At 47.3% G+C, this 26,995-nt stretch overlaps 1 protein-coding gene across 2 annotated transcripts in view; it reads left to right on the top strand.

Moving 5' to 3' along the window:
- GNAO1 (G protein subunit alpha o1) overlaps nucleotides 1-26,995 on the top strand; it is a gene marked incomplete at its 3' end in the record, with an annotated part of 150,569 nt that overhangs the window by 91,184 nt on the left and 32,390 nt on the right. For both annotated transcript variants that reach the window (XM_080637564.1, XM_080637563.1), the window contains exon 4: nucleotides 12,055-12,215. In XM_080637564.1, the coding sequence (XP_080493690.1) occupies nucleotides 12,055-12,215 (161 nt within the window). The remainder of the gene's footprint in view (nucleotides 1-12,054; nucleotides 12,216-26,995) is intronic.

The raw sequence follows: 26,995 nt of genomic DNA, 5'->3' as shown, positions 1-26,995 counted from the left end.
GACTACAGACAGGCACTGATGACATCCCCACTGGTCTGTGGGGCTCCAGGAGCTTTGCAATGGTAGCAAAATGTTTTCAGGGGGGACCCATTTTATATTGCTGTATGTATCATGTAGGATTACACCAAGTGAGCAATTTCACTCTTTCATGGCATTTTCCATCATAGCTGAGCCTCACAGATGCCCAGGCTAGCAAGATGCTCACAGATTTTCTTCTCCCTTCTGGTGTATTCTCACGGGAGCTAGGAAGTCTGCCTCATCCTCAAAAGTGTCATAAATGCTGGATGCTTTTTTCCCATTGTTTCTGTTTTTCCTTGTCAATGCTATGTGATGCCATGGTTACGGAGATATAGGAGTAATCCAGCCACAGTAGGTTATGGTCTTTCTGGTTTTGACATTCTTTGATACTATATTTGTGTCAGAAAAATAAATAATACATACACACAAGAGCATCAAAAAAAAAACATCAAAAAGATTTCTTCCAGGCCCCGAGCCTGTTTCTGTCTATCCTTGTTAAGCCATTATATTTTCCTGCCATCCACTTATTTTATAGACTATCATGTCATCTGAGGCTGCACCTGAGGTCCTATTTATCCATTTTCTCTGAAAAGAGCAGTTAATAAAAGAAATTCCTTGTTAATAGCCCCAGTAACAGCTTCCTCTGGAATGGCAATGCCCATACTGTACCCGTAAGATTCTGGTCCTTCCCCTTCCTCTTCTCTCGCTTTATATTTCTTTCTCCTCCCACCCTTTCCCTACCAAAGGGTTGGGGAACTTTCTTGACACCCTTGTAAGGAAAATACAGGGCAGCTTTTCCTTGCAGGAACCTGAACTAATGCATAAGCAAATCTATTAGTGTATGAAGTGCCTCAGCTCCAATAAGGAAGAACTTAGTGGAGGTTAGTCTCTGTGATCTTCACTGATCAAAGGAAGAGCTCCTCAGAACCTGTTACAAGCACCCACATCTCAGTTTTGCTGGAGACATATTCGCACAGGAGAGATTTAACTATAAACTTGCCTTCCATCTACTCTAAACTCTGAGGCTCCATGCAGGCAGCCACAGACACCTTCACCAGACACTTCTCAACCTCAGCCCCATCAGATACAGCTTCTACTTGCAGCAGGACCGCAGCCAAATGCTCTTCCACCCCCACATCGTCATAATCCTGGTCCTCACTGCAGAGGAGGACTCACAGGCAGCTGGGAATTAAGAAGGAGGGAAGTTAAACGAGGGTTGTAGTAGTAAGAAGTCATGGGCAAGATTTTGCTAACCAGCCCCTCAATGAGTTGTGTCTCATTTCAGCCCATCCCCTTCATGGTGTTAATATGAAGCCTCTTGAAAGCTGGGTGTATGCAGCTAGAGACCAAATACCAAGATGTCATCAAACAATGCAGGCAAAGGCAGTAAGCGTATGGGTTACACAGGCAGCTTTCTTGGATGTCTGCATTGGGAACTGCTGCCCATGACAATCCTGAAATGACCAGTTTCGCACTTTGATTTGCACACTTCCATCGTCTCTTGTCATAGAGGTTCCCCAGAAAATGGTGATGTGCAACAGAGAAAGCTGGGTAAAACAAAGTACTTGAATCCTTTCTGAGGCCTCTCTTCCCACAGTGCTTCTTCTTTAAACAAATAAAGGAAACTTGATTAAGTTTGCAGAAGAAACCCAGTTCCCAAAGTGCCCTCACTGGCTGGCATTATGCCCCATTAGTTAATATATAGCCTGTGGATGACTTTCGGGCAAAGAACAGCCATGTACCCAGATCAGCAAGTGCCTACGTGGAGTTCGACATGAACCAAGGGACAACAAAAGGTGAAGGAGGATGGGAGTGAGGCACTGGGAGTAAGAATCCCAGCAAGATAAGAAGGAGCTGGAATTTACTGAGTTGCTAAATTGAGGACTGTTGGAAAACTTTGAAGGTCAGGTTCTCACACCTGTGCTTAACCAATTATATGTTAGTTGTTAAGGGCCTCAAAGATATGTATCCAATCACAATGGGCCAAGTTAGTGTAAACAACTTTAAGAAATAATATATAAAGAGTTAGTTTTCTATAATAAATGGCTTTGTCTGATCACATTGATCTCCGACTGAGTCCTTTCCGTGACAATAGCCAATTGCTGAGACAGCTCTTAAACCATAGTGCCAGCATGGCCTCTTGCCCTAAGACCCTGTATCCTGGCCATGTAGGTGTCAGAATTATGTACCTTGCTTTGCTCCTGCAAAGTCCAAATCAAACCCCAGGAAAACGTCTTTGTCTGCACTCAGCAGTGGTCAGTCTTGTAAGACATAGGGTGAAAGAGTACAGGACTGAAAATCAGAACACTTGAGGCAGTGAGAATCCAAATGAAAACAGAAAATAAGCAGCTAATCATAGAATCCCAGACTGGTTTGGGTTGGAAGGGACCAAAAAGCTCATCCAGTTCCAACTCCCTGCCACAGGCGGGGGACACCTTCCACTAGAGCAGGTTGCTCCAAGCTCCGTCCAACCTGGCCTTGAACGCTGCCAGGGATGGGGCAGCCACAGCTTCTCTGGGCAACATGTGCCAGCATCTCACCACCCTTACAGGGAAGAACTTCTGCCTAAGATCTAACCTAAATCTCTCCTCTGTCAGTTTAAAGCTGTTTCTCCTTTGTCCTGTCCCTACAGGCACATGTTAAAAGCCCTTCTCTAGATTTCTTGTTGGCCCCTTTTAGGCATGGGAAGCTGCTGTAAGTTCTCCCTGCAGCCTTCTCTTCTGCAGGCTGAAGAGATCCTGATAATAAAGTTCTTGTACTTATTACTAGACCTGGGCAGAAATTTTTGATGAATTTGCTAAAAAACTAAGTCTAAAAGAAACCAAAACCATTTGTAAAATGCAGTCAAATGTACAGGTAGTTATGGCCAGGAGGAAAATTTGGAGAATTTTTCTAAAAGATTTTGCATTCCTGAGAGGCCAACGGTTTTGTTCATTTTTTCCAAATTTTCATTTGGAAATCAAATTTTTGCTTGAAAATTCACCTACATGTACAATAATATTTCTGAGCTCCCAAATAACTCGAAAAAACCAAAAATACTTCTGCAGGGCTCAAGGCCAGTGCTTTGGCCGAATGGAAAATGAAATATTGGGTAAGATTTAAGGTCCACGGAAGAATGCAGGGAACAGGTTGGATCTAAGCTGATTTTTCACACTACCTGATTTTTATGTTCTTCCATCAAGGGGAAAATCCAGAATTATTTGGCTGCTGTGATACCTGCTCTCACACCAGTAATGCAAGAAGTAATTTGGACACACCCATCAGGCAGAAGGCTTGGGCACTAACACCAAACCCACCGACTGCTGTTAGCTGTTTCAGTGGAGAGCAGTAAGAAATCCCTACCCTGATATCCCAATTACGGGTTACAAAGAGAGGGAGAGGAAACAGAGAACTGAAATGTAGCAGGATTGGGTTGGGCTGGAGGGATTTTCCTTTTTTACCATGTCCTTTTAAGTATGTATCTTCAACACAGATCACAAGTGAAATAGCATAAAATGAAACAAGGCTCTTGCTGATTGAAACGCTGTCACTTCCCTCAGGGACAGATGACTGTAAACCAGGGACTTAGTCTTTTGTTGTAGGGATCACTGTAAATCTGCTAGATTAGTTCTAGAGTGGAGATTAGCATCTACCGTTCAGCATCAAGCTCTGAGCATTAAACTAATTACTGGGTTCCAGCACTGCACAGCTTCTCAGTGTGGAATCATCATACATGAGTGGCATTTAACCAGAGATGTAAAATAATCTAGCTTTGTCCTGGGAATACTCCCACCACAGGGGCTGGTTTTCCTTTCTGTTCCAAAGATAAAGCCTGTTTTCCCCTTTGTGACAGGGAAAGCTTGGCACGAAACCATGTCCCATCTGTCTGCCACCCTTGCACACTGACTCGGAGGGATGTTGATGTGGAATATCTTAAAAGACATTTGAAGAGTGGAAGATTTGCAGGCTAGAGGTGTCAGGAATTCCCAAACCTAGAGCAGGTTCACAGAGAATCACCATCACTCCCACTCAGCTCATCCTCAGCCATCGCTTTGCGATGAATAAAAGCCATTTGTTTCAGAGGCCCTGCACTGATGCATCTTCTCCACCTGCACTCCCACTGTGTGATATCGGGCAATTCCCTGCCATTTACTGCCACACGAACACTTCAGTGCCACTACATTTTACGGACTTTCACGCAGTGGAGAGGATCATACAGAGAAGAGAAGGGCAGGAAGCTGCAATGATTTTGTTCTCTCATCTTTCTGTGTTCCCAGCTCCTCCTCAGCACTGCAGCAGAGCACTTCCCTGCAGAGCATGAAGCCATGCAGCTAACATCCCCCATCTGTGACTCTCTCTCTTGTCTCCTCCCTGGTGGGCAGCACTCTGTGCCTGCGTGGCCTGGAAGTCACCAACACAGGATGATATTTGGGCTTGCAGATCCCATACACAGTTACAATCACCTCTTACTCGGTGCTTGTAAAACAGAGGACCCATCAAAGCATCCTGCCATCAGAGGGACACTGGTGGAGTTTGCTCTTGGTGTCTCAGGGATGCCATCTTCTTAAATTAGAAGTGACTGGGACAGACAGTGCTGTTTTCTCACCTTCCATTGCAGTTAGGGGGTGAGGATCAATTCTGAGACCATTTAACACATGCTTTCTGGCTTTCCCATCCTCCCTTGGAAAAATCAGGTCATCTATCCACTGTGTTTGTATCTGAGCTCCTCAGGGACAGGGGAGGACCCTACAATTTCCTACAATTTGTTCAAGCAAATTTGGGATCCCTTTTGCATATTCTGTGCTAATGGATAATGGGGTTTTCCATCTCTCTGGTGAATGCAGTGCTATTTCCTACAGGACATAGGGCTGTAGGAACTCTTACAACGGTGGTAGCTGTCTGGCAGCCCACTAGCTTAGTCTAGTCTATGTATTATTGAGTCCCTCGATTGCCAGATAGTCAGTAGTCCAAGCAAACAGGGAATCTTATTGTACATGTCGTGCAGGAGGGGAAAAAAGTGTATACCCATATAAGACCCAGCAAATTTTATTTTATCAACTGCAGTGTCATACAGAACTAGTACCAAACAGACAGTCATTGGCTTGCTTTTAAAGCCGTAATAATTTTAATATGAGTCCTGCTCAACATCTCCCCAAATGAGAATCAGCAGACAGGAAAAAACAGCTGTAATGAGGTTTCAGGATAGAGCTCCTAAACCAAGTACCAGACACACAACCAGAAGTTGTTTGGCCAAGGCAGTCAGAGGTGGTGGTGCCATCTTGGCTCCAGATGGATATGGAAACCAGGCCTTTACTAATTGCTAGCCAGACAGCACAACCTCTGCACATCACCATGGCTGTTTCTCCTTCAAAATAACCTGCTGACAGACAGACAGCAGCCTTCTGGTGTGGTACCAAGTACCTTTCTGTGAGCTGGACAGAAGATGGCTAGCATGACACTGGGGAAAGCCAGCCATCTCTAACTGAATTTTTTAGGCTTAGCTTTGCTGTGTGATGCGGATTGCTAGAGTGCTATGCTGTCAGCATAAACTCATCTTTCCCAGACCACTTGGGATCTGTGTTGTCAGCTTTCCAGATCTGCTTCTGACTAACAAGTGTGCAGAGAGAATGTTCTTTGAGTGCCCAACTCAAGGTATTCTCTAAAGGGATAGATTTGAATTAGCCATTGGATAGCTTTTTACTCAGCACCTTCCAGGGTCTCTCAGCAAACCAAATGCTAAGCAGAGGTGGGAGGCCTCGATAAAATGTTCTGAAGGTAGAGGGAAGAGTGGAGTAGGGAGAACATTGTCCCTACTGCAATTCACAGCAGCTGCTTCATGCCAGACAGATATCCACAGATTGAGAAGTCAGCTCTGAAACACAGATGTGTGAGAGTAAGAGTGAGGAGGAGAGTCATACTTGCAGCTATTTGTTCAGCATCTACAAAACTCCTAGGGACTTGGAGCTGGGCCCTGAATGTCTCTGGTAGACATGTGTTCACCAGCCCTGCTTTGTTTCCAGAATTCATGCAGACTTCAAATACTGTGAAAATAACTGACTTAAGCTGCAGTGCAGCCACACTTGAGCTGAGAAGCAAAGCCCACATTTCTGAGGTGCTCTGTAAGGAGGAGGAGGAGACTTTTCGTTAATGAGACACGTTCTGCCCCCATGTTATGGGACCTCATTTCTCACTGAAGTAGCAGAGGCCATACTGCTGTGCCCTGAGGTCAGGATCTGGGCCTGTCCCCCTCCAGGGGCATCCTTTGTGGATGCTGGATGTTTTCAAGGCATCAGTTTGATTTCCCCCATGTAATGGTAATGGCCACAACTCTTTTCATGAGATTGCTTGCTGATAACTAGTACCATGCCTCTGATTTGTCCTGCACCACCAGCAAAATACACTGCTCATCTCCCCCCCCCATGCATGAGTTCTCTGAAATGTTCTGAGATGCAGCTTTCAGGTACAATCAGCCACCAAAGGAAATTGTCCCAGTGTTAACCTTTGAGATAGGCTGAGTGAGAAGTATGATTAATCAGAGCAAATAACAGAAAAAAATTATATTTACTGGAATTTAGTTCACCAAAAGGAAAGGACAGTACAATATGACACAGGTCAGTGCTTCTGTAGGTATCAGTCAGTGCAGCTCTACCAGGCTTAGCAGATTTGTAGCACGTAGCTTCAAATAAGGCTTTGCCTTTCCCTTAAATTCTCTCCTTCTGGAAAACCATTCCTTAGGCAACTTCAAAGGATCAGAGTAGGATTTACCCTGGGATGTCAGAGATGGGTACCTGAGTCCCACTGCAGTGCAACTCTACTGCAGCCAGGGCAGGAGCAGCTCTGTGGGTATCTCTGTAGGCACGGATCATGGCTAGTGGTGAGAGAAAAATAATTAGGGGTGGTCGGTATTAGCATGAGGACAGAGAACTTGCTTGCAGAGACAAACACGACTGCTGATAATATCAGGCTGCTGGGAAGAGCCCCTCTCCCTTCTAGCAAGGTAACAAATTAATTGGGCTGTGTGGCTGCTACGAGTGAAGTCGCAAGTTTGCTTGCTGAGCACAGCCTGTGTGCTTGGTGACAGTGACATATGGGAGACAATTAAATAACTGCAGTTATGTCCAGGTTAGTGAGGAAACAGATCCCCTTATGAACTAGATTTATACCATGTGTCTGGTGCAAAGGCAGACACAGAGCCCCAGGCTGGAAAGGAGCCACGCTGATTTCCCACTAAGTTTACAAGCTACCTGTTCACATATACCTTTGGATTTCACTGTCTTACAACCCCACCGCCCTGCTCTGGCCCTACAGAGCCCTCCACATTCCCTGTCTGGCATGGAGGTTGTTCTTTAACACAGGGTTATTTGGTCTTTACCTTGATGGCTAAAGCCTGAATGTATAATTTACCATCCCAGGGTTTCTACGCTCAGCTCTTTCCCTCAAACAAGCCCAGCCCAGACAAGCGAGCTCCAGTTCTCCCACGGTAGGTGGGCATATTCAGCATTCAGGAATGACACTGAGCTAAATAAATCCCACTCCTGATAGCAAGCAACCCAAAGGCAATCAATTCTGGGCTGCATCCCCAGCAGCGTGACCAGCAGGTCAAAGGAGGTGATCCTGCCCCTCTATTCTGCTCTTGTGAGACCCCACTTGGAGCACTGTGTGCAGTAAGAACATAAGAAAGACATGGAGCTGTTGGAACAAGTCCAGAGGAGGGCCACGAGGGTGATCAGAGGACTGGAGCACCTCCTGTATGAAGACAGGATGAGAAAGTTTGGGCTGTTCAGCCTGGAGAAGAGAAGGCTGCGTGGAGACCTCATAGCAGCCTTCCAGTATCTGAAGGGGGCCTACAAGGATGCTGGGGAGGGACTATTCATTAGGGACTGTAGTGGCAGAACAAGGTGCAATGGGTTTAAACTTAAACAGGGGAAGTTCAAGTTAGATAGAAGGAAGAAATTCTTCCCTGTGAGGATGGTGAGGTGCTGGCACAGGTTGCCCAGAGACGCTATGGCTGCCCCATTCCTGGCAGTGTTCAAGGCCAGGTTGGACGGGGCTTGGAGCAGCCTGGTCTAGTGGAAGGTGTCCCTGCCCGTATCAGGGAGTTTGGACTTGGTGAGTTTTAAGGCCCCATCCAACCCAAACCAGTCTGTGATTCTATGAACCAGCTCGGGGTTAAGGTTTGTCCCGCTATGGAAAATGCAAGCCATTGGGAAATGGCAGCAGGATGCAGTGGAATTGCTGCGGAGATGGGCTGGGATGCGCCTGCCAGTTAAGAACCAGCCTGAAGGAGACCAGCCCAACCCCATGTCCTCCTCCTAGCCAGGCTGTACCAAGGGCACGGGAGACAGAGCAGCTGGGGAAAGGCAGAGGCAGTAATGGAGGAAGCAGCCTTGCATCATTCCATGGCTCCTTCCAGCAATTCCAGGGACAGAGCACTGCCTATTTTTAGCTCCCAAGGTAGCTGAAATACCACCGTGATATTCATTAACAACAGCCCTGCTGGATGGGAGCTGCAAGGCCGGGCTGGGGGGCTGTTTGGTCTCGTTTGTTTTGCTTTATTTAATTGCTGGCTTGAGTACAGAGGCAGAGCATGGCAGGAGGCTCGGCTCCTCTCACCTCAGGAAAAGCAGGAGCACCAGACTCAGGGGAGGTGGGAAGCGAGAAGTCAATCAGGCAGTATTTAAAAATCTACCTGCTGAGCCCAGGGGGGGCTGAAGATTTTAATGTCATTCCCAGCTTGAGATGCATCCTGGAGAGTGAGAAAAGAAAGGGGGATCTTCTCTTCTTGGATCCTTAATTGCTAGTTAAATCATCTCACAAATGCCTGAACTCCTGGATGGCCCCATGCTCCTTGACAGAGGGGCTTCATCCTTGGCAAGGGGGAGGAGTGCTTTCAGAAATACTCACCTCACCTTCTTTTCCTGGGTCTGTAAAACCAAGAGTTCAGGGGTTCACTCTGCAAAATGAAACTTCAGACTGAAATATTTCTATTGCCATTCAGCAGTAGCAATAAACTTCCCTGTGAGCCATTCCCTCGTTCCAGCCTGCCCTGCAGACAGCTGCCTGGACTGCAGGAGGGCAGCTCTCCCATCCCCAGAAGGAATCTCCAGTGACTGCAGAGGAGCATGTACCAAAATAACCCCCTGCCCTTCAAGCTCAGCCCCACTTCTGGCCCAAGCAGACCTGGTAACCACAGTCAGAGGTGCCTGTCTCTGGTCATTCCTGATCTGCCCTGTCACTGCTGTTCATCTATGTCTTCTGCTCAAACCCTCTTGCTTTGGATTTTAAATCATGGGACTGCCACAAGTCTCAGTGGTGGAAATGGTGAGGCAGCTACTTCCCAGCACAGAAATGAGATGGCTGTGCTGTTCTTCTGATGCTTTGCAGAAAGCAGCCTGCAGTTAAATCTGCAAAGCTCAGAAAAAGCCCACGCCCTGCCTATAACAGCTGGAGAGATTCAAACATGCTTTGTGATCACAGACAGGTGAACAGATCTGTGACTTACACATATAATCCCCCCAGCAGTCAAGGTAACATAAGAAAGACCTCCTCCCTACCTAGCTGAAGGCATGGATGCTTTTGTGCACCACCCATGCACAAGAAACGGGGTCATGCCAGAGCACAGTCCCAAGCAGACTGGCCATTAGCAGGTCATGTGTTATGTAGAGTCTGTGAAAAGAGCAGATTATCAGCTCCAGCAGAACAGGCAAACTGTACTGATGATTAATGAATATTCACTGAGCTCACGAAGCACTCCGGGGCAGAAAACAAGCTTTTGAAATTAGCTGAACTCTTCAAGGTTCTTCGTTTGTCTTGACTTTGAGGTGTGAGTCATCAACACTATTTCTCCAGAACAAGCAGAGTCTGTACAGAGGGCTGGGAGGAATCCTGGGCACCAAAAGTTAAGTATTCTGGAAGAAGGACTTTATGAACATAAACTCCACCCCATTAAATTCTATGGAACAGTGTCTCCATACAGTATAGGCTTCTTCAGCCCATAAAGGTGTTTAGGGGACTTGAGGTTCTTTCTCTGAGCATTGAAATTTCCACCAGCTTCAGTCTCCACCAATTTGGTGCTCTGTAACTTTTCAATAGTTCCAATATTCAATAACAAAAGGCTGCATAGGAGTTTTGCTCCTATCCACGCAGGCCATGCCTCATTGTTCCCACCAATGCAATTAGATTAATGTGGTGCTGTCCAACACTGGTGCTCCTCTACTTCTAATTGCACCCATGAGCTAAGAAATAATCTGCTTGCTTTGCCCCAAAACCTGTAACACCTTGTCCCCAGTGCTCTAGCAGTACCCAGGGAGAGCAACCCTTTCAGCAGTTGGGTTGTTCCCATCATAGCTGCTAACTCTGAGCAATAGCCAGGAGCAGCAGCAGCACCTGGCAGGGCAGAGAAACAGGACAGAGCCTGCTGTAGCCAGGAAGGATGTAGGAGCTGCTCCCTAGCAGGTAGTGCATGGGCTCCCAAGGAGCTGCATGCTCAGCTGTGGGTGTTTTTTGCTGTGATGAAGAGCGGTTGTCTGTCCATGGGACAATGACAGCAAAGCATGGGAACTGCCCACTCTCCCCTTTGTGAGAAGACTTACACCTGTATTTGTCCAAGAATGGGTTCTATCTCAGACAAGAGAAATGTAATAAACCAAAGTGGTCATCTTCACTGCTTTGCTGTAAGCACACATAAGGAATCACAGACTGGTTTGGGTTAGAGGGAATCTTAAAGCTCATCCAGTTCCAACTCCCTGCCAGGGGCAGGGACACCTTCCACTAGAGCAGATTGCTCCAAGCCCCGTCCAACCTGGCCTTGAACACTGCCAGGGATGGGGCAGCCACAGCTTCTCTGGGCAACCTGTGCGAAGGCCTCACCACCCTCACAGGGAAGAACTTCTGCCTAAGAGCTCATCTGTTAGTTTAAAACCATTCCTCCTTTTCCTGTCTCTACAGGCCCTTGTCAAAAGCCCCTCTGCAGACTTCTAGTAAGCCCCCTTTAGGTACTGTAAGGCTGCTCTAAGGTCTCCCCTGAGCCTTCTTTTCTCCAGGCTGAACAAATCAGAACAAATAAGAGCTCCACTTTTTCTATTAATTACAGCAGTAACAATTGGGTTTTTTTCAGCTGGTAGAAATATGAGACTACTCCAACATATCCAAAGTCATGAAAGAAAAACTCTGCAGATTAGTCAACATCCCTGGGGCTCCTGGAGCCTGGGGTGTGGGATGTGAGATATCCACTTACCACAAAGCAGCCAGAGGGGGACATGAGTTTGAGTGTCCTGCTTTGCAAACAAGGAAAGCATCAGCCACTGGGGACTATTACAGTAGGGATGAAATCAATGTTCTGAGTCTGTCTAGACATTCCCATCCTAAATCTGAGACATCTTCCAGACCGGAGTTGTGTCAGGAAAAGTTGCCATTCCAGCAACTCACATATTTCTACCCAAAAAGGTTCCGTCTGCAAGCGGCCAGCTGGCCCAGCCCTCACTGCCATACTCCTTAACCATGGGAGATTCCTCTCCCTGTGAGTCATAAAGCAAGACAGCCAGCCAAGGTGTTCGTATTACCATGAATTTGCCCCTGTGGCAGGGGCTTAGAGCAAAGAACAAGAATTCAGGAAAAGCAGTAAACCAGCATCCGAAATAGCTGTTTCTGGAGCCTTTCTGATGTCTTTTGTGATACAAATGGCCCCTACTTCAGTAATGTTAAACCAGGCATCACTGCACAATATGTATCCCTTTGCTAACAATTTAAAATGTCCTTGTACATAGATGACTTCCTTTCTGTTCCCAAGAAACTCCACACATCCGCAGTGCCAACTGGTTTGGCTGCTGAATAGAAGTATTTGTTGATGTGAGGTGGATTGCACAAATAATCTCTTTCCTTGTGGCTTTCTTGTTCCATCCTCCCTTTTCCGCTTGTGCTGGATCATATGGTGTGGATCCTAAAGTCTGCAAAATGCAACCTCTTTACTCCTCATGGTTTCATGAACTGTTTCTGGAATCTCTGGCTCCCAATTTTCCCTTAAGCATCTATGTGACCTCTCTTTTCCTTTCTCTGCAGGCTGATGCCAAGATGGTCTGCGATGTCGTAAGTCGGATGGAGGACACAGAGCCCTTCTCTCCAGAGCTGCTGTCAGCTATGATGAGACTCTGGGCAGACTCCGGGATCCAAGAATGCTTCAACCGGTCCCGAGAATATCAACTTAATGACTCAGCCCAATAGTGAGTATCCCTGTCCATAGTCTTTGGCATTGAAGTTGTAACTAAAGTTAACGACCTCATAGCGGTGGATCTGAACGTGATTCTGCTTACAGATTGGAATGTGTGTTGTATCGCAGGCTGCTGCAAAGCAGAAAGGATCAGGCAGGACATTCAAGTCCCTTGTGGCCAATCTGACGTCAGGTCCATGACCCGAAGACCAGGTTCCCAGACTACTCCCAAACAGCTCAAAGCAGGTTTCTGTAAACAGATCTAGTGAGCAGAGGCAAACCAATTTGTGGATGTGGCTGGTGGCTTCTTCATTTGTCTGATACATAACAGAAGGGTATGATTACCTACTGTGTATAGCAGTACCTCTCTTGGGTTTGCTTTTCTAATAGTCTTACACTGTACTGGTAGGCAACTGGATTACCACCAGGGGTGAGAGATGTCTTTGGTTTTACAGTGTCATAATGTTCTCATAATACAGTCAGTGGTATCTCTACCATTAGATATTTTCTAATGTTGATTGTCTGAATCCATGGCTTTGGTTCATCCCATCATAAGGACAGAACATCTACTTATAAACGGCTGCTCTGGCTCTGAAGAAATGTCGAGTGCCTCCCCAGTTTCAGTTCAGAACCATTTCTAATGGTAATTCATCCAGTTTGTTTGCCTCCACCTAGGCAAGGAGGCTAAATCATTCCATAATTTCAGCAGCTGTAGTAGTTAGGCAAAACATCACAAGGCCCTGTACTGTGTCTTGGCAGTAGTCACTAACATAGTTAAGTATAAGCATAAGGAGCAAGCAAGCACAGAGAGATCTTTTCCCCATTTATACCTTGGACCTTTTGGCAATCAGGGAAATAGAGGCTTCCCCAGGTGGTGACAGGGGAGTGCTACATCCATGCTTTTGGCTTTCACATTACCCCATGTCAACGAGTTCACCAGCTGACTCACACACTTTGGGAGTTGTTATTGTGTGTTTTGATTGCCTGGCATCACTGTGCAGGGTTTTCCTGGATCAAAACATGAACCCAGGCAGCGGCGTGGCTGAGGGTTTTGTTCTGTGTGGTGGGTCTGATTATCCCCAGTCTGCAAGAGCGTCTCCCGTCAAAGCTGGCAGGGCAGCTGAGGAGTGCAGAGTTGTTTCTGCTCTTGTGGTGCTGCAGGAGAAGGCGGGTGATGACACATCTCTTGGCACTGACCAAAAGCCAAATGGAAAACCTGCAGATGTGCAGTTGGTGTCACAGCATCCCACCCAGCCATTTTTCACCACAAGCAACAACATCTCAGTGCTGATCCTGACATTATGCTGCCTTTTAATCACTACTGGGTGGACATTCCTGTTTCATCTGTATTTCATTGCCTGTAATAGCAAACTTAGCCTTCTCTTGCCAGCAATTTTTTTTCCTCACAGAAGAAGGGTTTGATGGCATAAACATACCTTTAGAGATATAAATCATATAAAATGTCAGTCCTAATTGCATTATAACCTTGTGGAAAGTTCTTCAATTGTTTTAGAGCCAATTACTTTGAGGAAAGTGTTTTGATTTTCCTTCCATGCGAGATAGCAGTTGAAAATAATAAGCAGAGCCCTCCCAGTGTGACCAGCTGCTGGGCAATTCATCAACTAGAGTCCTGAAACCACAAGCAGTTTCTAGACATCAACCAAGGAGGCTCTGTACTGCAGTATTCACAGCAATATCAGTGTGCAGTTGCAGCCTAGCAAAAGGAATCCTCCTTGTGAGGGGAGGGCTGTACTGCCTCTCCTTCGCCACGCTCTGAGTCGTGCTGTGGCTGGACAACCCCTTTCTCTGGGCTAGGTCAGATGGTGAAGCTGAAGATAACAAATTCTTTCACATTTAGGCACCTGCTGCCATTTAGGAGCCTCTCGTGGTTCTGTGCCCAGGAGCAGAGATGCTGTCGCATGGCAGGGCAGTGTAACGTGTCCTGCTGCACCTCGAGGCCTTGGTGCCATCACACCAGGTGGTGATGCAAGTAAGAGCTCGGTTGGCATTTATTCACAACCAGTGGACTCCAGTGAAAAGAGGCATATTTTTCATTTAATCCTTCAATGCTTTGAGGTTGTTTTTCTTCTGCATGAGTGAAAGATTTGGGACATTTTTCTGTTTCCCCCTTCACCCCCACTGCCACTTCCCCTCCCTGGGAAAGGGTTTATCTTTATTGACACTGATATGTGATTTAAAACACTAGCAGCTACAAAATGTGTCTTTAGTTGGGGCTGAATTTAAGAAGCTGAATCTGAAGTTCCTCAAAATTTGAAAAACTGGACTAGCATCATTCTTACTTCAGGCTTCCCTTGGTGTTAAGCCATAGGTTTTGGTGTTTCGCTGGCAGAAGAGAAGCTTGCTGCAGGAGATGGATATCAGACTCCAGTGCTGCTCAGTACATGTCACAAAGCCCAGAGGCACCAAGTGACCATGTCCTGTCATTGGCAGCATAGGTGGGACCTTCAGGAGTGGTTCAGGCACTTCCCTTCACCCCAGAAACCACCCACTGACTGCTTTTGAGAACCCACTCCACTGCCTGGCTATTTCTAAGGAACCACCATTTGGGCTTCTCCGAGTCAGTGCTGCTGTTGTCCCACATTGCTCTTTCAGTGCTTTACCTTGAGCTTTTATTAATGGCTCAAACAACAGGCCTGTTACAGCCCCCAGAAGACCAAGTCACTGACTAATCAACAGCCTGCCAGAGCTAGCAGCACAGCTCATACTAGTCTAGCTCTGATTTCACTGACAATAGATGTAATATTTTGTATTAGCCTAAACAGGAAGTGAGTACTGGCCCTTCTACTCTTTCTATTCTTTCTACTCTCCCATGCACACCTGCCTACTGATGTGGACTTCCTTGCAAAGCTTTGCTTCTTTTAGGCTTTAAAGTCAGCCTGTCCTTAACAAGTATTTCATAGCTACTGCAAAGGAACAGTAGAAAACAGCATTTTTGCAAAGAAAAAACATGGCTGAGAAAGGGGGGGGGGGGTTTGTAATGGGCCTCCTGTGTCTTGGACTGCAAAACAGTAAAACCATAAGGACAGAAAGAGAAGTGAAGAGAGTAAGATGGAGCAGTTGGTTTCATCTTTTTTCATTACTGCATTTTTTCATCATTCCCTAAGGCAAATTTATGGGTGGGTTGAGTTCCACATTCCTAATCTCTTGATTATGTTTTTATTCCTACTTCATCTCCTCTTTTTTGTCTCCATGCCTAGGAGCTAAATCTACCTCTGATCATCAAAGACTCTGGGCACTGCTGATGTCTTTTTCTTCTTTAGCCAGTTTCTGTCTGTGGAAGCACATCTGTGACCCACATTTTGCTTTCAAAATGAGCAAAGTAGAGGTTTCCAGCTGGTTTCCTTAACCTCCTACTTTTGTTCAGATTTTGAAATTGTTTTGTACTTCCTAGCCTCAAGTTCCTAACTAGCCTGGTCAGTGGAGCATAGTGCATAGGGCAGATTTGAGCGTAACCACACAGGGTTGGGGACCTGCTTTGAGCGGCCTCTAAACTTCAGGAAGGAGGGGAATGGACCAGAATGGAGCAGACACAGCATCCACACAACCATTGGTTTTCCATGTGCATATCCAAACAGGAGCAGACCCTGTAAGATGTGTAGGCAGAGACAGTTTGCAAGTACACAGACACAAAAAAGCCAGACTCCATCTCAAGTTATTTTTCTGCTTCCAAGTACACTGAAAGATCATTTGATAATGCCAGGGCTGTGAAACTACCGTGAAAATGTAAAATATTTTTAGGCCTGCATTCAACCCATCCATCTTCACACATATCAGAGGTGTCAGGGCTAGGAAGCTTGTTGTCTTTGGCTCTCTCCGTAGGGAGTGAAGGGAGGGAAAGATGCTTCTGAAGAGGGATACAAACCTCACTGCTGAATTAAAAGAGATGCAATTGCATCTGCTGCTTTACCATAGCTAAGTGCCGCCCTGATGTCTCAAGTCTGTGCCAAATACCAAGCCCAAACTGGACACCACTTTGGTCACTCCATCTTCCAGAATAGTTCTGGCAGTGCCTTATAGAAAAGCAGCACCAAACTCAGAATAAAATACCTCAGTGCCTTCCTTATCACACTGTCTTGTGTGGGACTGTTTTCAGATCTCTTTTCCTTGCAAAAGAATTGTTTTTACATGATGGTGTCACTTCTCTACTGTTACTTATTGCATCCCACATGCCAACAACACACTTTGCATCAAGAAACAGTTAAGGACGTAGAGCCAGATGCTGTTGTGATGTGTGAGTGGCTTCCAGAGTGAGCCCTGACAAGGCAGCATTGGAACACAGTGCCCAGAGAGGCTGTAAAATCTCTGTTCTTGGAAATACTCCACACTGAGCCCTGAGTCTTCAGGGTTGGCTGCGATCCCTCTTCCTAGCCATGCAGGACCATGCAGCTCTATGATAGTAGACCACAAAACTTGCAGGACATGGGCATTATTCATGACTGGCAGGACATGGTCCATTTTAATGAGCTGCAATTGTTGCTAGCTCAGACCGAAGAAAGAAAAATGATAGGTCAAGGTTTTGCATTAATATTACTGTCAGGTACATAGATTCCATTTTCTTATCACAGCTTCTGCATTAGAATATGGTTTTCTGCGTGCCTGTCCTACTTGTGCCTGTCACTTGCACTCCCTTGCATTTAATTGGAGGGAGTAGCAGCAGAAATGGAACAATCCAATTAATTGGGACAACTTGCGTTGTACTGTTTATTGAACAGCCCACCTTTGTGTTTTGGAGCTCAACTGCCAATAAAGCAGAAAGGGAAAATGCATCAATAGATACATTTGTAGATATGTTTGTCTGAATTTATGGTTTTATTTACCCCTGTAAGTAAATATGCCCAGCAGCTTTGAATAATTGAGTTCATCCTATGATAAGCAAAACAAAACAGCTCATAAAAGCCAGAGCTGGTTGACTGGAATCACCAGCATTGCTCAGTTCCCACAAATGAAATGCAAACAGATTTCCAGGGAAGAGCAGCTCGGCGATGTCTGGTGGTGCCAGGTCTGGAGTAGGGCTGCTTCTGGTAAGTGCAAGGTGGGGGAGACAAGGGCAGACATCAGCTTGTTACTGTCTAGCAGGGTTGAGCTTGGTACAGATCCCAGGCTTTCTTATCCTCAGAAATTAAGGAACTGCTGTCATTATATGGCTACTCCTAGGGCAGTGTGTGAGCTGGAGGAAGGGCACAAGAGGAAAGATGTCTTTGAAGTCAGCTGGATGTTTTCCAGCATCTTGCCCTCAGTCTTCATTCACCTGGAGACCCAATTTCACCAAAACTGGGTGCAGTGTCTCCAGGGACTGCCTTTGTTAGCCCAAAGCAGGGCAGAAACCACATCACAATGATCTTGAAGGTGGGTGTTAAGCAGTGCTCACCTTCCCATCCCACCAAACACTGGCAGGAAAACTTGAGGACTGAGCTTCCTCAGCAGAAAACTCACGAGCAAGGGGAGCAGAGGTCTGCAGGACTCCATCGTAAGACATTGCCACTTGTTATAATGTCCATCCCACTTGGTCCCTCTCACATACTGGCACAGAGGAGACTACCACCAGACCTCCTCTCTCCTAGGAAAGCTTAGTCCCAGAGGCAGGCTTTTCACTTTACCCTTCCAAGCCACACATGCAAGTCATCAAGGAAAGGGGAAGCTGTCTCAAAACCACATTTCCTATCTGGAGCTCATGCAAACTCTAGAGAAAATGAAGGAGAGGGAAAAGCGGGAGGTCCTGTCCCTTGTGAACACCTGGTTTCTGAAGGACTGAATCCCCTTTTGGTCAGTGTGAAGGTTCCTGAGATGCTGTTACCCCCCACACCTAACTTCTGCCATGGAAAGCTTTAAATCAGAGCTTTAAGTGAGAGCTTGTGGCAGTGCCCAGCAATGTGGGAACATCCAGGAAAGCAGGAAAGCATTCACCAGCTGAACCAGAGCTTCAACTGCTTGCCGCTTTCCATCTCAAATAACAAATTCTGCAGCCAGCTCCACTAAAACTCAGCAGTTTAGATACAGATCTTGCAGGCAAAACTGAAGGTATGGTATTGCTTTCCCCCTCCTAATCCTTTTTTATGCCCCAAAAGTCTAAGATCAGTCTGAAGAGACCCAAGAGATACAGACTGCACTGCAGTGAAGAGCAGAGAAGTTATATAGTTCAGTCCTTGGGGACAAAGGCATAGCAGGACCTGCTACATCTTTGCCATTCTTCATTGCTGTGTCATATTGTAACGATGTTGTCTTTGGTCTGGCAATCACTAAAATCTTGACATCTTGACTAAATAAATTGCTATTTAATGACCCATGATACCAGTCAGGGTTATCCCATTTTTGGGTGCCTGGAGAAAGGGACACTGCCAGAATTTGGGAACAATCTCTTTTCTTTTCTCATGTTGTTTAGAGCTGAAGAGCAGCCAGCACCACTGATAAACACATCACAGGGCATTCACCCTGAAGAAACCTGCTGAACCACAGTCTTGAACCCTGGATAATCTGTTTTCATTGCCGACTGACAGATTCCTGCTTTGCAGAGAGCTGCGAATGACAGATTTGATACAGAAAGATTTGACTTTTTTTGGCTATTTGTGTATTTTTAGGCTGAAATGTCCTTACGAAATCAGCTGGAGCTGGCAAGCTGCCACAAAGGCTTGAAGCTGAGGTTGTTTTGTTCCATTCAGTTTGTTTTCTCACTGCTTACACCTACTGCTGCCCACAGCCCCCCTCTCCCATCAGCTCTGCCCTTCAGCAGGCAGCACGCATGTCCTGCAGCTCACCCGTCACTGTGGTCTCCCACCTTTCACCCCAGCCTCCTTCCCACGCTGGTGGATGGCAGTGCAGGGATGCGGCTCTACAGTCGGCAAGTTCAGGATCTCCTGGGAAGCTGCAACTCCTGCTTCTCCTCTCCTGCAGAGACAGGGAGCCCAGGCATCCCTCTCCCTTCATGCACCTTGCAGTCTGATGTACCACGTGTCCCCAGCACTCATAGGGGAGAGGGCAGGAGATGGGCTGTCTCCTACCAGTGAGGCTCACAGGGCGTCCTATTGCTGTTTCAAGCTCCTTAGGGAATCAGGTAGCTCTAGCAAGGCAGATGTCCCTCTGTGTGGCTAATTCCTGCATTATGCCAGCTAGCCTGCATCCAGCTCATCTCTCACCAGGGGCTTTGAGCCCTGTCCCCCTGCAGCACATGTGGCTGCTCTCAGCTTCATGATTCCACAGGCTGTCAGAAGACCATCATGCCACGGCTCTTCACACACCTGGTATCAGGTCTGGCACCATCTGTGATGCTGGGAGGCAAGTGTGGTGGTGGCACGTGGTTTTCTGACGTATTTGCTGTCTGCTTGAAATCCTTAAATGGCAAAGAGTGGCAGGAACATGGGAATTTATAGAATTACAGAATCACAGAATGGTTTGGGTTGGAAACGACCTTAAGATCACCCAGTTCCAGCCATCTCATACTAGACTATGTCGACGAAAACTCTGTCCATCGTGGCCTTGAACACTGCCAGGGATGGAGCATTTACCACTTCTTTGGCCAATCCATTCCAGTGCCTCACCACCCTCACAGTAATGAACTTATTACAGAATCAAAGAACTTCTTGTAGAATTCTTAACAGAATTTCTTTGTAGCTGGGGACCAGGGTGGAGTAAGCCAACTTCCACATGGATCTCGAGGCACTAGTGGCCATGGTGTGATAGGAAGATGCTGTCCGTCATCTGCCCTATCCCCTTCCTCCTCCTGGGTCCTATTCCAGAAATCACCCCAGTTCAAAAGGAGAAGTTGCAAAGGACTTTGCTGCAGTCCAGAGTGCACACAACAGCACATTGGGCAGAGCTGCCTGCCACCAGCCATGGGATGCACAGCTCAGGAAGAGCCACTCCAGCCCAGGACAAGCGCTGTCAGGCAGGGCAGATGACACCTGTGCACTCAGAGTGTAGTTATCTCCCTTTCTTCTCTTTTCCATTCTCACAGCCACCAGCCTTTCCCTGCCCCGGGTTTCTCAGTGCAACACTCTCCTCCCCACCAAACCCAGGACCTACAAATCCATCAGCACCTTCCCCCCTGTCCTGCCCCTGCTTAGGGGATGCGATGTGCCAGGCCCCAGGGCACAAGAAAGCCCAAAAAGCATGTGAGTGACTGCTGAAGGTGTGTAGCCACTGCCATGCCTCCCTGCCCTCCCTCAGGGTGCAGCCCATGTTGTAGAGGGGGAGCAGTGCATCATCCCCACACTCAGGTGTTTAAGGTTAGGAGTTGAATCCAAAACCAATCTGGAGCTTAGTTAAAAAGCCTGTTTTTCAATATATATTAAGACAACCATTGGAAAATTGCTTTTATCTGCTGCTTCCTAAGCCCTCCAGCTTATATTTTAAAGCCTTTTGTCTGTGAACAGGAGAGCTGAAAAATCCTTTTTTATTTCCTTAAGCGAATAGTCCATCTATTATCCAGCCTTGAGGGGATGCGGCTTTAAGAAAAAGAAAATCTAGCTAACATTGTGACACTTGCCATAAAATCACAGGAGCTGGCAATGATGGGGGTGAAGCACCTGGAGCTGTGCCCACAAATGGAGCCTGTGGTGCTCATTGATCAACAGGTTGAAGCTCCTTTTCTTGGTTCCCCAATGGGAACGCTCCTATTTGTGAGACACTGATGTCCAAGGTGGCAAGAGCAGCAAAGGCAGCAGTGAAGTGAGACAGCAACCTTCAGGGTTGGGCAGATGGGCAGAGCATGATGGGGAGGGGTGGGTGAGCCCCACAGGAGCAAAGTCCCAGCACTCATCCGGGATTGACCTGGGGGAGCCCTGGGCACAGATCATTCCACAGACTAATTGATTGAATAGATCTAATTAGCCCTGTAGCAAACACCACTTTGTTTCTCACTTATCCAGGCCAAGTTCTGAGCCAATATTCAACTACCAGCTCTTGATTTCCTACTGCTTTTTAGGTGGTGAAGGGGGAAATACGGGGTTTCTTTCTCTATGTAGAAGATGTGGCCAGGGCTCAGCAGCACAGGCACAAGTTTGGGCATGGCTGGTGCAATGCATACGATGCGTACCCAGGGTGTCTTGGAGAAGGTTGTGGCTGCCCCATCCCTGGCAGTGTTCAAGGGCAGGTTGGACAGGGCTTGGAGCAACCTGGCCTAGTGGAAGATGTTCCTGCCCATGGCAGGGGATTGGAACTGGGTGAGCTTTAAGGTCCTTTCTGATCCAAACCATTCTGGGGTTCTGTGGAACCACGCACCAGGGATCTCTGGCTGCAGGCAGTGCTCTGGGCCCGCAGAAAGGGCTGTGCTTTCCCTTGGGGTTCCATCAGCCCTGCAGAGAGCCACAGGCATGGCTGCTCCCCAGCCAGCACCTCTGGCTTTGCAGTCAGCAGGACGAGGAGGGGAACACGTTGCCTGGCTGTCTCTGAGTCCAGCACTGGGTTAGTGCCAGGGGTGCCCTTCCTGCCTCTTCCCTCTCTTGGAGACCTGACAAGGGGCTTGTACCTTTTTTTTCAAAGCACATGCTGGTGAGATGATCACTCTTCTGGCAGAAGAACTGAAGGCAGCCAAACATGACGGTGCCGCATTACTGCCTCGTGTGCCACTCTCCCATACAAGCCAGGCATGAGTCCAGCCACCAAGTGGGCCTGGTACACTTTAGTCAGATTTTTGACCTCTTCCTGTTATTATCTTTTTTCTTTCCCTCCATCTTTTCCCCTGCAACACACACACCTAGTGCTTGGTCCATGTCAGTCCATTCACCCATACCTTTTGCATTACCTATTAGAGTAAAAACAACACCAAGACTGTCTACAAACTATTATTTCACCTTCTGCAGTTATGTTCCTTGCCTTCAGACCACCAGCGTAATGGATCCAAACCCTCAACTCCTCTATTTTGCAGCGCCCATCAGAAACCCCTGTGAATTCCCTCTGAGCCCCAGCAGCCCCTGCTCAGGCTCTCAGGGTAATTCTGCGTGGGCTGTTATGAGTGGGCACACACTCACTCCACTCTGCAGGCACAGGCTTCGTGCAGGGCTGCTTAGTTTGGTCTTAACAGCATAGCTCAGAGCAGAAGGAGGCTGGAGTACAGCAGAGCAAACATCCATCCTTGTGCCAAAATCTTTGTGCTTACACCTTTCCCACCTCCAGTACGTTGAAAGCATTTAAATGCCTGAGTGCTTGGAGAAGGCACCACCTCAGAGGTTCCTGGAGTCTCTTTTGGGGAGGAATTTTTTGGGAAAAAGAGGAGAAATGGTGCAGAGCCTAAATTTTAGGCAGCACCTTCTCCATGCTGTTGAGAGAGGAAGGAAGAGATACCAGGGAGAAAGAAACCAGGCTCACACCACACCATGGAGCCACGCCAAGGAAGTGTCAGCTCAGGTTTTGGCAGTTAGTCAATTTATGATGCACTTTGCCTCACTGTAACCCATTTGCTGCTGGGCTGCATTGCCACCCCAGTGATGAGCAGCAGGTTTGCTGGGAGCACCAGCACTGAAAAGAAATTCGGTGCTCTAAAATGATAGTCCAAGGCCATGAAACACCCCCTCGAGCAGTCACTGTAGCTGTGAGGCTCTGACATCACTTGTAATGACATAAATCAGCATTTCCCAGTCCCTAAGTATTGCTCTTGATACGTAAGATTTGGTAACAGTGTAAGAACCATTTCCAAAGCCTTGTTCAGGAAAATGCCAGCCAGTACATCCTACTGAGCAGCATTAATGTCAGTTTAAACATTTTCAGTTAAAGAGCTCCACAGTCTTGCAATCCCCAACATGAGAAATACTGCACCAGGGAGTTTGCTGAACAATGGGCAGGAATAGGAGAAAGAAAGAGAGGAGTCCAACAGCAGCTAGCAGCTGTTGAGAGCTGAGAATTGGGAACAGAGTCCAGGCAAAAATCTGCGCAAATTAAACGAATGCTGGAAGCAGCAACTTCGCATGAAGGAATCCTCGGAGGAGTATCTCATTGCACAGAAATACGTAAACAGAGAAATGGCACAAATACTGAAGTTACAAATAAACTTGGCAGATAAAGCTACACATTTCTACCCAGCAGTTCAACTACCTGTATCCTGCCCAGGGGACCACCCTTAAGGATGGAAGAGCATCTTTCCCACCCACGATAAAGAGCTGCATGTCATGATCCAGTCTCAAGCAGGTGCCACTTACATGCAGTCTTGAAGGTGACAGAGAGAAGCTTTCAGTGCAGGACACCCCAGCCACACCTCTGAGCAACCTCTTCCTACCTATGGCTGCTCTTCGGCCAGGCCTGGAGGGGTTTCCTTCTTGCCTGTGCTTCCCAGCATGAGTGGAGCATCCTTTGAAGTGGAGCACATAGGCAGGGCTCATTCCTGCTGTTTGTTCAGACATCCGTAATCACTAGGGGAGGCTTAAGAGCATTGTCTTAAAAAAGTTGGTAGTAAATAGAAAATGTGCTAAAAGCAGAGAGGTCACCTATACGACATGTTTATCTTACCAAGGATTTCTCTGACTTCCATGCAGGCACCCATGTGAATGTCTGAAAGAGTTGCCTCCACCTAGGTCAGTCCATTCATCTCACTCCTTATCTTCCCTTCACAGTATCACAGTATCACAGTATGTTAGAGATTGGAAGGGACCTCAAAAGATCATCTAGTCCAATCCCCCTGCCAGAGCAGGAACACCTAGATAAGGTTACACAGGAATGTGTCCAGGCGGGTTTTGAATGTCTCCAGAGAAGGAGACTCCACAACCTCCCTGGGCAGCCTGTTCCAGTGTTCTGTCACCCTCACTGAGAAGAAGTTTCTTCTCAAGTTTAAGTGGAACCTCTTGTGTTCCAGTTTATACCCATTACCCCTTGTCTTATCATTGTTAGCCATTGAGAAGAGCCTGGCTCCATCCTCGTGACACTCCCCCTTTATATATTTATATACACTAATAAGGTCTCCCCGCAGTCTCCTCTTCTCCAAACTATAGAGACCCAGCTCCCTCAGCCTTTCCTCATAAGGGAGATGCTCCACTCCCTTAATCATCTTTGTTGCCCTGCGCTGGACTCTCTCCAGCAGGTCCCTGTCCTTCTTGAGCTGAGGGGCCCAGAACTGGACACAATATTCCAGATGCGGTCTCACCAGGGCAGAGTAGAGGGGAAGGAGGACCTCTCTCGACCTACTGACCAGCCCCCTTCTAATACACCCCAGGATGCCATTGGCCTTCTTGGCCACAAGGGCACAGTGTTGGCTCATGGTCATCCTGCCATCCACTAGGACCCCCAGGTCCCTCTCCCCTACACTACTCTCTAACAGGTCGTTCCCCAACCTATATTGGAACCTGGGGTTGTTCCTGCCCAGATGCAGGACTCTACACTTTCCCTTGTTATATTTCATCAAGTTTCTCCCTGCCCACCTCTCCAGCCTGTCCAGGTCTCGCTGGATGGCAGCACAGCCTTCTGGCGTGTCAGCCACTCCTCCCAGCTTAGTGTCATCAGCAAACTTGCTGACAGTACACTCAATTCCCTCATCTAAATCATTGATGAATATATTAAATAATACTGGTCCCAATACTGACCCTTGAGGCACTCCACTAGATACAGGCCTCCAACTAGACTCCGCCCCATAGACTACAACTCTCTGGCTTCTCTCCTTCAGCCAGTTCGCAGTCCACCTCACTACCTGATCATCCAGGCCACACTTCCTCAATTTAGCTATGAGGATGCTGTGGGAGACTGTGTCAAATGCTTTGCTGAAGTCAACTTCTGAGGCCTTGCCTCAGAACATGGGAGAGCTGTGGGTTTGTCTTGGACTTCATGCATTGCTGCTTTCCACCAGCTTGATGAGAAATCTGCATGTAAGATTAGCACTGATACATTGCCAGAAGTCCCAGCAAGGAGCATTCCAGAGTGGGACTTCCTGACTCCTCAGGGTATCTGGCAGTGACAGCAGGGAGCAAGCAGCTTTGCTCCAGAGAAGGGAAGAGCTCCTATATGGATATACAGCCACATCAACAAGGAAAACCTGAAGAAAAATTAGACAAAATCCAGTATCTGCCTTAAACGTGCTACCTTGCATCTCCTGGCATATGTCCCCATAATAACAGAGCCACATTTTGCACCTTCGTGGTTTGGAGGCTCTCTCCGTGCCGCACATCACACTGGTCACTGCCTGTGCAGGTCTGGGTGCCTAGGGAATGCCGGCTGCCAGCTCTCTAGCCCCTTCCTCCACACTGCTCATCCTCCTCCTCTTTACTTGCTTATACCTCAAATCTCATCAGCCCCAGTGTATAATGCAATGAGTGCATGAAGAAGACCCCCACATGAAGGACATACATGGGTGTGCAAAGGCAAGTCCTGTTGTGAGCACCAGTGCAGCTATGACCCACTCCCATCCTGCAGCCTTCCCTGTATGGACATAAGGGGGCACTCCTGGGATTAAGGGGGTTATTTTTGTTTTCACTTTGCAGTGGGAGCCAAAAAGCTCTTTCTTTTCAGAAGCTTCAAACATTGATTGGATACGGCTGATCCTTCCATCAGCTGGTACAGTGCTACCAGATGAATAAATCTTGCATGCGTCTGTAATTATTGCTTAGCTTGTGTTAAAATGCAGCGCCACTGATCTGCAGAACTCATCAAAATCCATATAGGAATGCATGAAATCATATTGGATGGAGCAGAAAAGTACATGACAACATCCATTTTCAACCTTCTTTGTTCACAAGGGAAAAAAAGAAAGTACTTCTTTATCTCTATTCAAATTTTTGGTTTAACTTACTATTTAATCATCGGTTGTAACACCATTTCAAAGGCTGCCCTTTATGCGGGGAGTTGATTTCTTTCTTATAATAGGCTAGCAAATATCTACCACCCTTGCTTGATCAGCCCCTACTAAAATCCCTATTAAAAGCATGAGAGAATATTGCTTAAGGGTTATAAACTCAGTTTGGAAAGGTCTGGTGGTTAAAGCTCCTGACTGTGATCTAGGGAACGCAGAGTGACTTCCAAGTGCCATCACAGACTTCCCATCATGTCGTCAGGCAAGTGATCTATCCCTTTAATACTTCTGTTCCTCCTAAAGCAGGTGTGATTAATAGCATTTCCCCACTCAGGTTGGAGGTTGGGAGGACACATCAATCATGCTCAGCAACAACTGAGGTGCTCCAGCAGCAGAGAGTGGAAAAACGTGGGCTGGGCAAGGGCAATGCTTGTCTAACCAGACATCTGCTCAAGATGCTCTCCTCCCCTTGTGCAGCCAAGAGGAAGCTCAGCAAAAGCAGTTACCAGCAATAAAGTTCATGCTGTCTGGAAGAACTCCTGATATTTTTCAAACCTAACACTGCTTTGGGCCAGCTTCATGCTCCCACTGGAAGTGAAGTGCTCCTGGGTTGGTCCAAACTTCTCCCACCAAGCAGACTGGGACTCCTGGTTTGCCCACCTGATTTACTGCAGCGATTTGGCCTGCGAATCACTCCCAAGAGACGTGGTCACTGGCAGGTGCATGGGCAGACAGCAGAGCCTGCTTCTGGCAGGGACGTTTCCCCAGGGCACAGGAAGAGGCCTCTGCACAACCTCAAGAGGATGGACAGTAGCTGTCCACAGCCCTGGTGGAGTATATGCCTCGGGGTGGTGTCCTGCGCTCATCTCCTGCAGAGCCACACCAGCTCTGTGGCCAGGCTGTTCTGTAGGGAGTATTCCAAACTGATTTTATCATGGACACATCCCTGATGCATCTTCAGCTGAACAAAGGGATCAGCCCACTCCTGCAGAGACCTGAGAGCAACCCAGACTGCTGCCTGGTGGGCTGCAGGAGCCTAACCCTCCACGGGTGGTTGTGTGATGACAGAGGCT

Source organism: Psittacula echo (genome assembly GCF_963264785.1).
Source record: "Psittacula echo genome assembly, chromosome: Z".
NCBI classification, from domain to species: domain Eukaryota; kingdom Metazoa; phylum Chordata; class Aves; order Psittaciformes; family Psittacidae; genus Psittacula; species Psittacula echo.
Note: the sequence above shows the minus strand (reverse complement) of the source record. Positions and strands in the feature narration are given on the sequence as shown.